The following is a 10,285-nucleotide window of genomic DNA, read 5'->3' as shown; positions in this document are numbered from 1 at the left end:
TTCTCAGTGAGCTGATTCTTCCACTTCTCAAACTTCAGAAGGGATAGGCAAGGAAGGAGAGGGGGTGGGGTAGCCCTGCATGTTAGGGAGTGTTTTGATTGTTTTGAGCTTAATGATGGTGATGATAGTGTTGAGTGTTTATGGGTAAGAATGAGGGGGAAGGCCAATAAGGCAGCTGTCATGGTGGGAGTCTGTTATAGACCACCCAAGCAGGATGAAGAGGCAGACGAAGTATTCCATAAGCAGCTGGGAGAAGTCTCACAATTACTAGCCCTTGTACTCCTTGGGGACTTCAACTTACCAGATGTGTGCTGGAAATACAGTACAGCAGAGAGGAAACGGTCTCGGAGGTTCCTGAAGCGTGTGGAAGATGATAACTTCCTGACCCAGCTGGTGCGGGAGCCAAGTAGGGAAGGCGCCCCGCTGGACCTGTTGTTTGTGAACAGAGAAGGCCTGGTGGGTGATGTGACGGTTGGAGGCCGTCTTGGGCATAGCGATCACAAAATGATAGAGTTTTCAATTCTTGGAGAAGTAAGGAGGGGGCTCAGCAGAACTGCCGACCCCATGTGCCAAAAGACGAGCCAGCGGGGAAGAAGACCGGCCTGGCTGAACAACTTTGGCTGAAATTCAAGAAAAAAAGGCGAGTTTATGAGCTTTGGAAGAAGGGGCAAGCAACTCAGCAGAACTACAAGGATGTCGTGAGGTTATGCAGGGAGAAAATTAGAAGGGCCAAAGCCCAACTAGAACTTAATCTGGCTACTGCTTTAAAAGACAATAAGAGGTACTTAATGCCCTCTTTGCCTCAGCCTTTAAGAGTCAGGCCAGTTGTCCTCAGGCTACCCAGCCCCCTGAGCTGGAAGACAGGGACAGGAAGCAGAATGAAGCCCCCATAATCCAAGGGGAATTGGTTAGCAACCTGCTACACCACGTAGACACAAGTCTATGGGGCCAGATGGGATCTACCCAAGGGTGTTGAGGTAGCTGGCAGAAGTGCTCACCAAGCCTCCTTCAGTCATCTATCAGCAGTCCTTGCTAACTGGGGAAGTCCAAGTTGACTGGAAGTCAGCAAATGTGACAACCATCTACAAGAAGGGCCAGCAGGAGCATCTGGGAAACTACAGGCCTGTCAGCCTGACCTTGGTGCTGGGGGAGGTCATGGAGCAGGTCATCTTGAGTGCCATCACGCGCACCTACAGGACAACCAGGTGATCAGGCCCGGTCAGCATGGGTGTAGGAAAGGCAGGTCCTGCTTCACTAACCTGATCTCCTTCTGTGACAAGGTGACCCACTTAGTGGATGAGGAGAAGGCTGTGGATGTTGTCTACCTGGACTTTAGTAAGGTCTTTGACACCATTTCCCACAGCATTCTCCTGGAGAAACTGGCTGCTCATGGCTTGGACAGTCTTTACCTTCGCTGGGTAACATACTGGCTGGCTGGCCAGGCCCAAAGAGCTGTGGTGAATGGAGTTCAATCCAGTTGGCGGACGGTCACAAGTGGTGTTCCCCAGGGCTCGGTATTGGGGCCAGTTCTGTCTAATAGCTTTACCAATGATCCGGATGAGGGGATCGAGTGCACCCTCAGTAAGTTTGCAGATGACACTAAGCTGGCTGGAAGTGTTGATCTGCTGGCAGTTAGGAAGACTCTACAGAGGGATCTGGCCAGGCTGGATTGATGGGCTGAGGCCAACTGTATGAGGTTCAACAAGGCTCAGTGCCAGGTGCTGCACTTGGGTCACAACAACCCCAGGCAACGCTACAGGCTTGGGGAGGAGTGGCTGGAGAGCTGCCTGGAGGAAAAGGACCTGGGGGTGTGGGTGGACAGCTGGCTGAACATGAGCCAGCAGTGTGCCCAGGTGGCCAAGAGGGCCAATGGCATCCTGGCTTGTATCAGGAATAGCGTGGCCAGCAGGAGCAGGGAGGTGATGGTGCCCCTGTACTGGGCACTGGTGAGGCCGCACCTTGAGTACTGTGTTCAGTTTTGGGCCCCTCACTACAAGAAGGACATCGAGGTGCTGGAGCATGTCCAGAGAAAGGCAACGAAGCTGGTGAAGGGTCTAGAGCACAAGTCTTGTGAGGAGCGGCTGAGGGAGCTGGGGTTGTTTAGCCTGGAGAAGAGGAGGCTGAGGGGAGACCTTCTCGCTCTCTACGACTACCTGCAAGGAGGTTGTAGTGAGGTGGGTGTCAGTCTCTACTGCCAAGTAACAAGTGATAGGACAAGAGGAGATGGGCTCAAGTTGTGCCAGGGGAGGTTTAGATTGGATATTAGGAAAAATTTCTTTTCCAAAAGGGTTCTCAAGCATTGGAACAGGCTGCCCGGGGAAGTGGTTGAGTCCCCATTCCTGGAGGTGTTTAAAAGACGTGTAGATATGGTGCTTAGGGACATGGTTTAGTGGTGGACTTGTCAGTGCTGGATTGACTTGATGATCTTAAAGGTCTTTTCCAACCTAAACAATTCTATGATTCTACCATTCTATGATTCAAGGAGCAGACCTCAAGCTGCCACTCAGATTGGTCACATGGCACCTCCGCATGTTGGTTTTTGGAAGCCTGAGCTAAAGGTTGCTCCAGTTCCAGAGAGCTAAACTGAAGTTTATGGTTTTCAGAAAGCTAACTGAGAATAACAGCAGAGGACAGGGAGTGGCACAGCTGAAGCTCATCCAGCAAGATGCTGGCCCAAAGTTAGCCTCTGCTCCTTGTCACCCTTCTCCTATGCGCCGTTCTATTTTGGGAAATTATCTGTATTCTCAGTGCACCTTGAGCATCCATGGGAAGCAAAACAGAGACTTTTCACATTCAGTACTTTTGCAAGAGGACTGTGGTACATTCCCTGTCCCATCCTCCCGAAGGCAGCTGCTTTTCATAGCTCCTGATGCACCAGCTTGACCTTAAAGGTGCTGTAGGAACTTCATATGGACTTGGCCAAATGCAGAAAGCTGTTTCCATTTATTTCATGGGTGTGGTTGTATTGGGTGTATTTGGTAAGGGGTGGTGGGGCGTGCAGGGCTGGTCCCGATGGGAAGAGGTCCAGGGCTGCCCTGTGCCGGACACAGTTCCAGCCAGCTCCAGAAGGAAGGAGTGGCAAAGAGGAACCACTGTGTCCTGACCGCAACCCCCTGCACTCCTTGCTGCCTCGCTGGAGAGACTGAGCGTAATCTTTGGCGATAGAAAGGTGGGGGAAGAGGTGCCTGGAGTGGAGCTGAGCCTGGGTGTGAAGTTGGGCCTGGGAAAGGGTGAAAGGTGGTTGAAAGGTTTGTCTTTTTTCTTTCCTTTCCCGATACCCAAGCCAGTAATTGAATATTTCTGCTAAGTGGCAATAAATTAAGTTCCCCAAGTCTAATCTCTTTTGCCCACGACAGCAACTGGTAAGTGTTTTCTTGGTCTTTATTTTGACCCATGAGTTTTCTCCCTCCACCTCCTCCTGTTTTCTCCCCCTGTCCTGATGGAGGAGGAGGGAGCAGGCATCTGAGCTGGTGCGTGGCTGGCAGCCAGGGTCAGCCCACCACAGTGATGCAGAGAAATGAGGTATGCTCAGTACCCTGACAAGTTTTAGCACATTCTTGGAAAATGCAACCTCTCTTTTAACTCTTTTTCCTACCATAAACTTTCCAATAAACTTCAAGTTTAAAAGAAAAGTTTTCAAAACGAGACTCTTTCCCTTCAAAATATATTTATTTCATTTCTTGATACAAGCATGGTAGAATTTGGCTTGCCTAACTTTAGGGATGGCATTCAACCTGACATAAATAAAGAACATGGAGTACAAGTCATGGTGCCCAGAGAAGATGGAATGACAGGCTATATAACATCGCCTACATTGCAGTTGTGTCTTCCAGCAACTGAAACCATTGCTGTACAGGTAAGGTTTTCATGACCTGTAATGGGAACTCAGACTCCTGCCTAGAGTTTTCTGAATCTGATCCCAATCGTCTTTCAACTAGCTGATTCTTTTTCCTTTCTCATTTTTTTTTCCTGTTTCAACCTCACGTTTCTTCTCAGTTAACTTTACATTACTGATGTCTGAAATTTAACTTTTCCCTTTTCTTTCCACTGACCTGTCTTTCCCTAATCCGTTACATCTCACCGTTCTATTTAAAGAAGCTTTAATGGGACAGGGATTAAGACCGGGCGGATAAGAGGTGTGAATGTCCCTTCCCTTTTGGACAGAAATGGGTAAAACACTTCTGCAGGTTCCTTTCCAAGCTTTACAGGCATTCTCACCATGACAGCCATCTGCTTTGCTTCATAAAACCTCACTTGCCCTTCCTCCAAGTCCAGAAGCACACCGATCACTGAATAACTCATCTGCTGCTTCTCAATCCTGCGGACTCCTTCGCTAGAGAAAATCTCTCCCTGGGACCTATGCAGAGCCCAGTAATCCTCCCCAGGAAGGATCCCTTCCTCCTCCTGTCTCCCTTTCTCCCTCACTACCCCCAGCACCCAGTCCTGCTGCTGGCCCACCTCCACCTCCCAGTAGTGTTTCCCAGCTGCAAACCCTTCCTTCCCCACCAGGACAGGGACTGTGGAGGGAGCGTTCAGGCCAGCAGGTTCAGGCGCGTTGCTCTCCACATCTGGAGCCCCTGGCACCCGGAGCTCCAGGACTCGGCAGTCAGGATTCACAGTAATGGGAACTGGAGGGGAAAACGAGAATCATCCAATGAGCAGAGTGGCTCAGGGACCTCTCTCTGCACGGGGCTGGGGGTTGAAGCGTTTGAGGGTCTGAGCAGTCCTGGTGCGATTCAGCAAAGAATTTAAACGTTTTGCAGAACAGGGCACGCAATCACTGATGAACCGAGAGGCTCCTTGGAGCTGTCGCAGCCATGTCCTCTCTCAGCGCGCAAGTCCGCGTGCTTTACAATAAATCTCTCCTTCTCTTTCCCATACGGCCCTCTGTCCTCTCCACAATTGCGTCCACACCCCACCCCAGCCTTCGACACCTTTCAGCAACAACTTTTCCCGGTCTTCCCAACTGCCACATCCCAGCCTCCTTTCCTGTTAACCAAGCCAGGCATATTCCTCTGAGTCAAGCTCAGTTGCCATGACTAAAATCATGGCATTGTCATTTTGAGGGGGACTGGCATTGTCGTTTCAGTGTAGCTTAGACATGTGGCCGCTGCATTTTCACACCCTTCCTCTTGCCATTTTACCTGCATGGCTCCAGGCTTCCCAGAAATCTACAGAAAGAAAATGGACATTACTATGTTAAGTTTTTATAGGGCAGTTAGATCCTTCTTAGAGTGAAATACTGAGAAGTCTTGTAGTGTACAATTATTGTCATTACTGTGATTCTGCATCAGTGATGACCCACCTCTTAACCCACCAATACTTCTAATTACTAGCATATTTACTATCACTTACCCAGCTCTGCTTTCAGTCGACCTGAAAGGGAAAGATGTTCCAGTCACTGACATTTGTTTGCTTTTCCTTTTTTGTTCCAGTTTTTCAAAATAGGTCAACCCCCAAGCATGGAATAGGAGACTATTCCTCTCCATAGGCTGATATTTCACTATATTACCTGGTTCCAACTCCAGGCATAACATAGACGTACAAACCTGAAGACTTGTCTTATTGTTTCTAAACTCGACGAGAATGTCAGATTTACAGAAAATGTGTTTTCTTACCAAAGCGTTTTTTGAGTTTGGACTTTCCTGAAAAGGAATAGTATAAATGAGTGATGTAAAAACTCAAGGCAAAAATGAAAAAGCATTTGTGAGAAAGACATTAGAATGACATCCCCAGTTGTTCCTTGCGGGAAGAGCGTGTACACTTATATGGGACACTTCTGTCATTAAATTTGCAGGATAAATGCAGTTACAGTTTTCTCTTAGTAATGTGAGAAGAGGGGAAGGGGAGAATGAGAAAGCTAAGCTGAGAGCCTGGGTTCTGTGAAATTTGCAGTTGTGTCCAGGTGAAACGTGGTACTTAGTGACATGGTTTAGTGGTGGACTTGGTAGTGTTAGGTTAACAGTTGGACTCGATGATCTTAAGGGTCTTTTCCAATCTAAATGATTCTATGACACCACAAGGGAGAGAAAAAACCTAATGCAGAGCCCTGAGAGATGTAGGTGGACCTTCATCAGGGTCTAAGGCACAATGTATCCTGCATGTGTAGGTACAGAAGTAAACATCATTGGTCTCTTTGCCATGTAATCACCTCTAATAACATTTCTGAGAAGTCATTTTAAATAAAAGTAAGCTAATTAAACAGAGCAGCCTAATTTCATTGAGGGTAGACAGCATCCATTCTCAATGAATATTTTAGGAAAATGAGATTTACCTGCTCGATTCTTGGTTTTGTCTCCTTCTGAAAAGTTCAGCACATAGAATAAAAGAAATAATATTAACAGAGTACTTACTGGATATAAATTGGAAGTTAAAAGTTACTTAGTGGACTTTCATACTGCATTCTATAAAGTCTTAAACTTGTGTCATTTCTGTGGGAAACACATCCTTCCAACACACTTTCTACTAGATTTTTTTATACCTAAGCACACACACAAAAATTCTACAATACTTAAAGCTTTTCTTTTGGGTGGCGGGGCAGGGGCGGGGGGGAGAGAAAAGTAAATATCTCAGACTATGCCTGGAGTTTTTTACATGAAAATGATTTGATTCAGCTGAGCCTTGCTTTTCATTTTAAATGCCTAACGACATTAAACAGTGCCATCAAACCCAGTAATCAGACCAGAACAAACAAATAGACAAACAAACCAATCCACCCAGAAAAATCCCAAAGTGGATGTGACTTTAGCACAAAGACAATTAAACACAATGAACAAGAAATGCATCTTACCTAACACTGACTTCAGTTGTTTTTTTTCTAGAAAAGACAGTACACAGATATCAGTGTAAGCTCTTTGACAGAGTGGCTTAATGCACTCAACAATACCAATGTATGAACCACATAACCGTACAGCAAGTGCATCCTTGGATTACACGATCCACTGCTTTGAGTGAGGTACATGTAAATCCAATTCACCAATTTAACTCATGAAGGTATCACATTATTTCAACTTGATTATATTTAGATAACTCATTAAGTTATTATTTACAAACTCATTAAGCAGTGTGGGAACAAGACTTATTTGTATTGCTGGTAGCGGTCTTCTTTCAAAGCCTGTTTAGATCATGCCTTAACTGACCACATCTAAGAGGGATATTCAGATGCGTAGGCACCTAGTGCATTTGAGATGTCCTGGGGTACCCCAAGTGGCATGTAGGTGTCTCTCTAAAAGATCTCTGGTCTCCTATAGAAGCTCTGTTAGTTCACATTGTATCTCTCAGATACAAGCAAAGATCAATGAGGTATCTGCATCCTTCCAGGATGGGAGATAGTGGGTAGACCAAGGACATCACAAATGATCCAAGGCACCTGTATGTACACAAGTGGATTGAGCCGTAGGCATCCAAGCTCCCAGTAGAGATCCATAAACAAAGTTCACAGGATTTACAGGGCCACTCAGCTGACTAAAGGTAGTTCTGAATAATCCGGAAAAAGGCAGAAGAGTGGTCACCAGGAAGAGATGGAGTCCTAGAAGCTTGCTAAGAGCTTTCCATCCAACAGCAGATATTTGGGTTGAGTTTTCAAAAAGGCCGCTGCTGACCCATCTTACTTCTTTGTAAACATTTGCAGTCTTCACTAGAGAATAGACCTCACATGGGATATGATGTGTAGCTGTCACTGTTTCCTTAATATTGAAAAGGAATCACTCCTGCAGTTACTGTATTGATAATCAACATTCGAATATTGCTTCCCTGAATCTACATCATTGAGATCTCTGAACATCTTTGTATCATTTCAAATGCAAAGGACTTTTACCTTCTTCCATTTCCATCTTCACTTTTACTGAAAAATAAAGACAATGAATCATAATGTTAATTATTTTTGTAAACTTCCTTTGTCATACAACAGTGTAATTCATCTACAAACAGAAAATAATGGGGTTAAAACTTCAATTTAATTTAACCTAATAAACTTCCCAAGGCTTCTTGTTAGTCCAAAGAATTCTTATTTTTTATACCAGGACATGTATCATTTCTAATGCAGTTCACAAAAAATGAGGTAGCATTCTGAGACACCCAGTCCTTCTTAGGCGTGTCTTGTCCCAGCCATAACCTAAGTGAGGTTCAGAGACCAGGAATAAATCCCTTCTGGCCCCATGGACTTGTGTATCCTCAACTGCCAAACCTGGCCCGGGAGCAGAACCAAGTGTGCCTCAGGGAATAAAATCATTCATGCAATTCATTTGTTAGAATAATCCCTGCTATGGTGTTGGCATCGGTCAATTAGTACTCTCCCAAACAATAAGCAGGTATCGTCTAGGAGACATGAGCCGAGGGCCATTGCCAGTAGATGGTTTGACTGTGGATACTCTGTCCTGGTGAGCAGGATTGTTCAGCACAATCCACAAGAGCTATGCCGTGCCCCCCCACCCCATGGCAGTGGGGTTGGCCTAGATGATCTTTAAAGGTCCCTTCCAACCCAAACCATTCTATGATTCTATGCCATTCTATGGTCCATTTTGTTTTCCAGTACAGCCGTAGGTGGTGAGTACCAAACACGTATTCAAAGAGTAAGTTGCTTTCAGAGTCTTGAGATGGCCTTGCGTGGGATTGACTGTTGGGTTAATTCATTTAGTTCTTCTTCTTCTAAAGAATCTGAGGAATGCTTCTGATCAATTAATTAACTCTTGAATATGTATGACATGATAGAGTATGTCAGTCAGCATATATCAATGACTAGAGTTTAATGAAAGAAGGACACAGGCTCTATTTATAAAGCACAAATGAAGAAAAAAAACTCATACAGGAACTTATTAGATTATGCGGTGCAAAAATAGAATTAAAAACTACAAAACATTTGGATGCAACTAGAACTGCTAATTAGTTCTGTAATTTAATATAAATAAACCTTCCAACTTACAATTTGTCATAATCTTCATATTCATCTTCCTCATTACTTACCTGAGCTAACTGTTTTCTTGTGACTACCTGGTCAAAAAAAAAAGAGCAAAAAACCCTTTTTTGCATGTTTTTGTGGAGTAATACTGACAGAAATCAGTTCTCTGATTTGTCATTTAAACTCTCGTGTCATTAGCAACACTCTGGAGTTATCTCCCCAATGATTACAGAAAGGAAACTACACACGTACTTTAGCTCATGGACCTCCTCTTGTCAGACTTCAAGCTGTCTGAGGTAAGGACATGCAATTTGCATTCCTCCTTGTTCAGACCGGGTACTTTCCCACCCCTTTTTCATTCCATTTCCTGAATTCAACCATTAAACAATCACTGCTGATTTTGCTTGTGAGCTTTTGTTACAGTTGTGGATTTCAATATGAACTGTTGTGCTATTTCTAGATGTTGACTGAGATAACATGCAAAGAAATACTTACTTCTCAGCTTAGAAAATACAGTGGAAATTAGGACCATGCTAAGACATAACATTACCAGGAAGATAATCAGCCACTTTGAAATGGAGGGAAAGAAAATATCTGTAAAAATGACCAAAAGGAGTTATATTCTACTAATGATTAAACATAAAGACAATTAGAACTTAGAATGCAGTTGATACACCTGAGGAGATGGTGAATTTGTATTTTACTTGAATTTTGCTTGAATGTTGCTGGAGAAGAGATCTAGCCCTCCCCAACAGGACCAACCCAGGGAGACTCTTTCTCTGGGCATCAGATTCAGAATTATGAAAGAGATGCCTGAGATAGGTAGACAGGTTTCCACAGTTCATGAGTCCTGAGAAAGGCAGGACTGACTCCCAGCTTTTTCCACGGATGTGTTGCATTTCATACTAAACTGAGCAGGTGATGGAATGTAGGAAGAAACCATCACCACTAGACAAGAGACACACGTTCGCTCTTGTTTAATTTGATTCAATGAATATCTGATTCATCCTGATGAGTATAGTACGTAAGCCAAGAAGGAGAATAAAATTGAAGACATTCCCCACATTGGCTGTTTCCTATTTTCTCTTTCCAGGTACCTTCATGCTCAATGTTCTGGGATTTCTTGATGCCATCCTGAAAGGGACTTCCCTCATACACTTCTTCAAGAGCTTTTCACTGCACTCCAGTCCCCATTCCAGACCCAGACATTGGCTTTGTGGTGCTAAAGTTCTTTTGGGGGTCCGGCCCTAGGAGGCTTGCTTCAGGCTACCTGATGTTTGTCTACATACCCAGCAAACAGAAATGTGTAAAGTTCTACAGAGTATGGGGAGGCATGATATTGTCAACACCATGATTACACAGTAATGCACATATTAAAAAGAGATATAT

At 44.7% G+C, this 10,285-nt stretch overlaps 1 protein-coding gene across 1 annotated transcript; it reads right to left on the bottom strand.

Annotated features, from left to right (window-relative positions):
* Window positions 1–4,089: 4,089 nt before the first annotated feature.
* Window positions 4,090–9,428, bottom strand: LOC104012337 (butyrophilin subfamily 2 member A2). Its single transcript, XM_087772938.1, has 9 exons — window positions 9,388–9,428; window positions 8,962–8,984; window positions 7,817–7,843; window positions 6,791–6,817; window positions 6,275–6,301; window positions 5,619–5,645; window positions 5,356–5,376; window positions 5,145–5,171; window positions 4,090–4,628 (listed from the first exon to the last, which is right to left on the bottom strand). The coding sequence occupies exons 1-9, from the start codon at window positions 9,426–9,428 to the stop codon at window positions 4,090–4,092; spliced, it is 759 nt and encodes a 252-aa protein (XP_087629064.1).
* Window positions 9,429–10,285: the final 857 nt, after the last annotated feature.

Source organism: Nipponia nippon, unplaced genomic scaffold (assembly GCF_047370975.1).
Source record: "Nipponia nippon isolate SJK-2023a ecotype South Korea unplaced genomic scaffold, ASM4737097v1 scaffold_38, whole genome shotgun sequence".
NCBI classification, from domain to species: domain Eukaryota; kingdom Metazoa; phylum Chordata; class Aves; order Pelecaniformes; family Threskiornithidae; genus Nipponia; species Nipponia nippon.
Note: the sequence above shows the minus strand (reverse complement) of the source record. Positions and strands in the feature narration are given on the sequence as shown.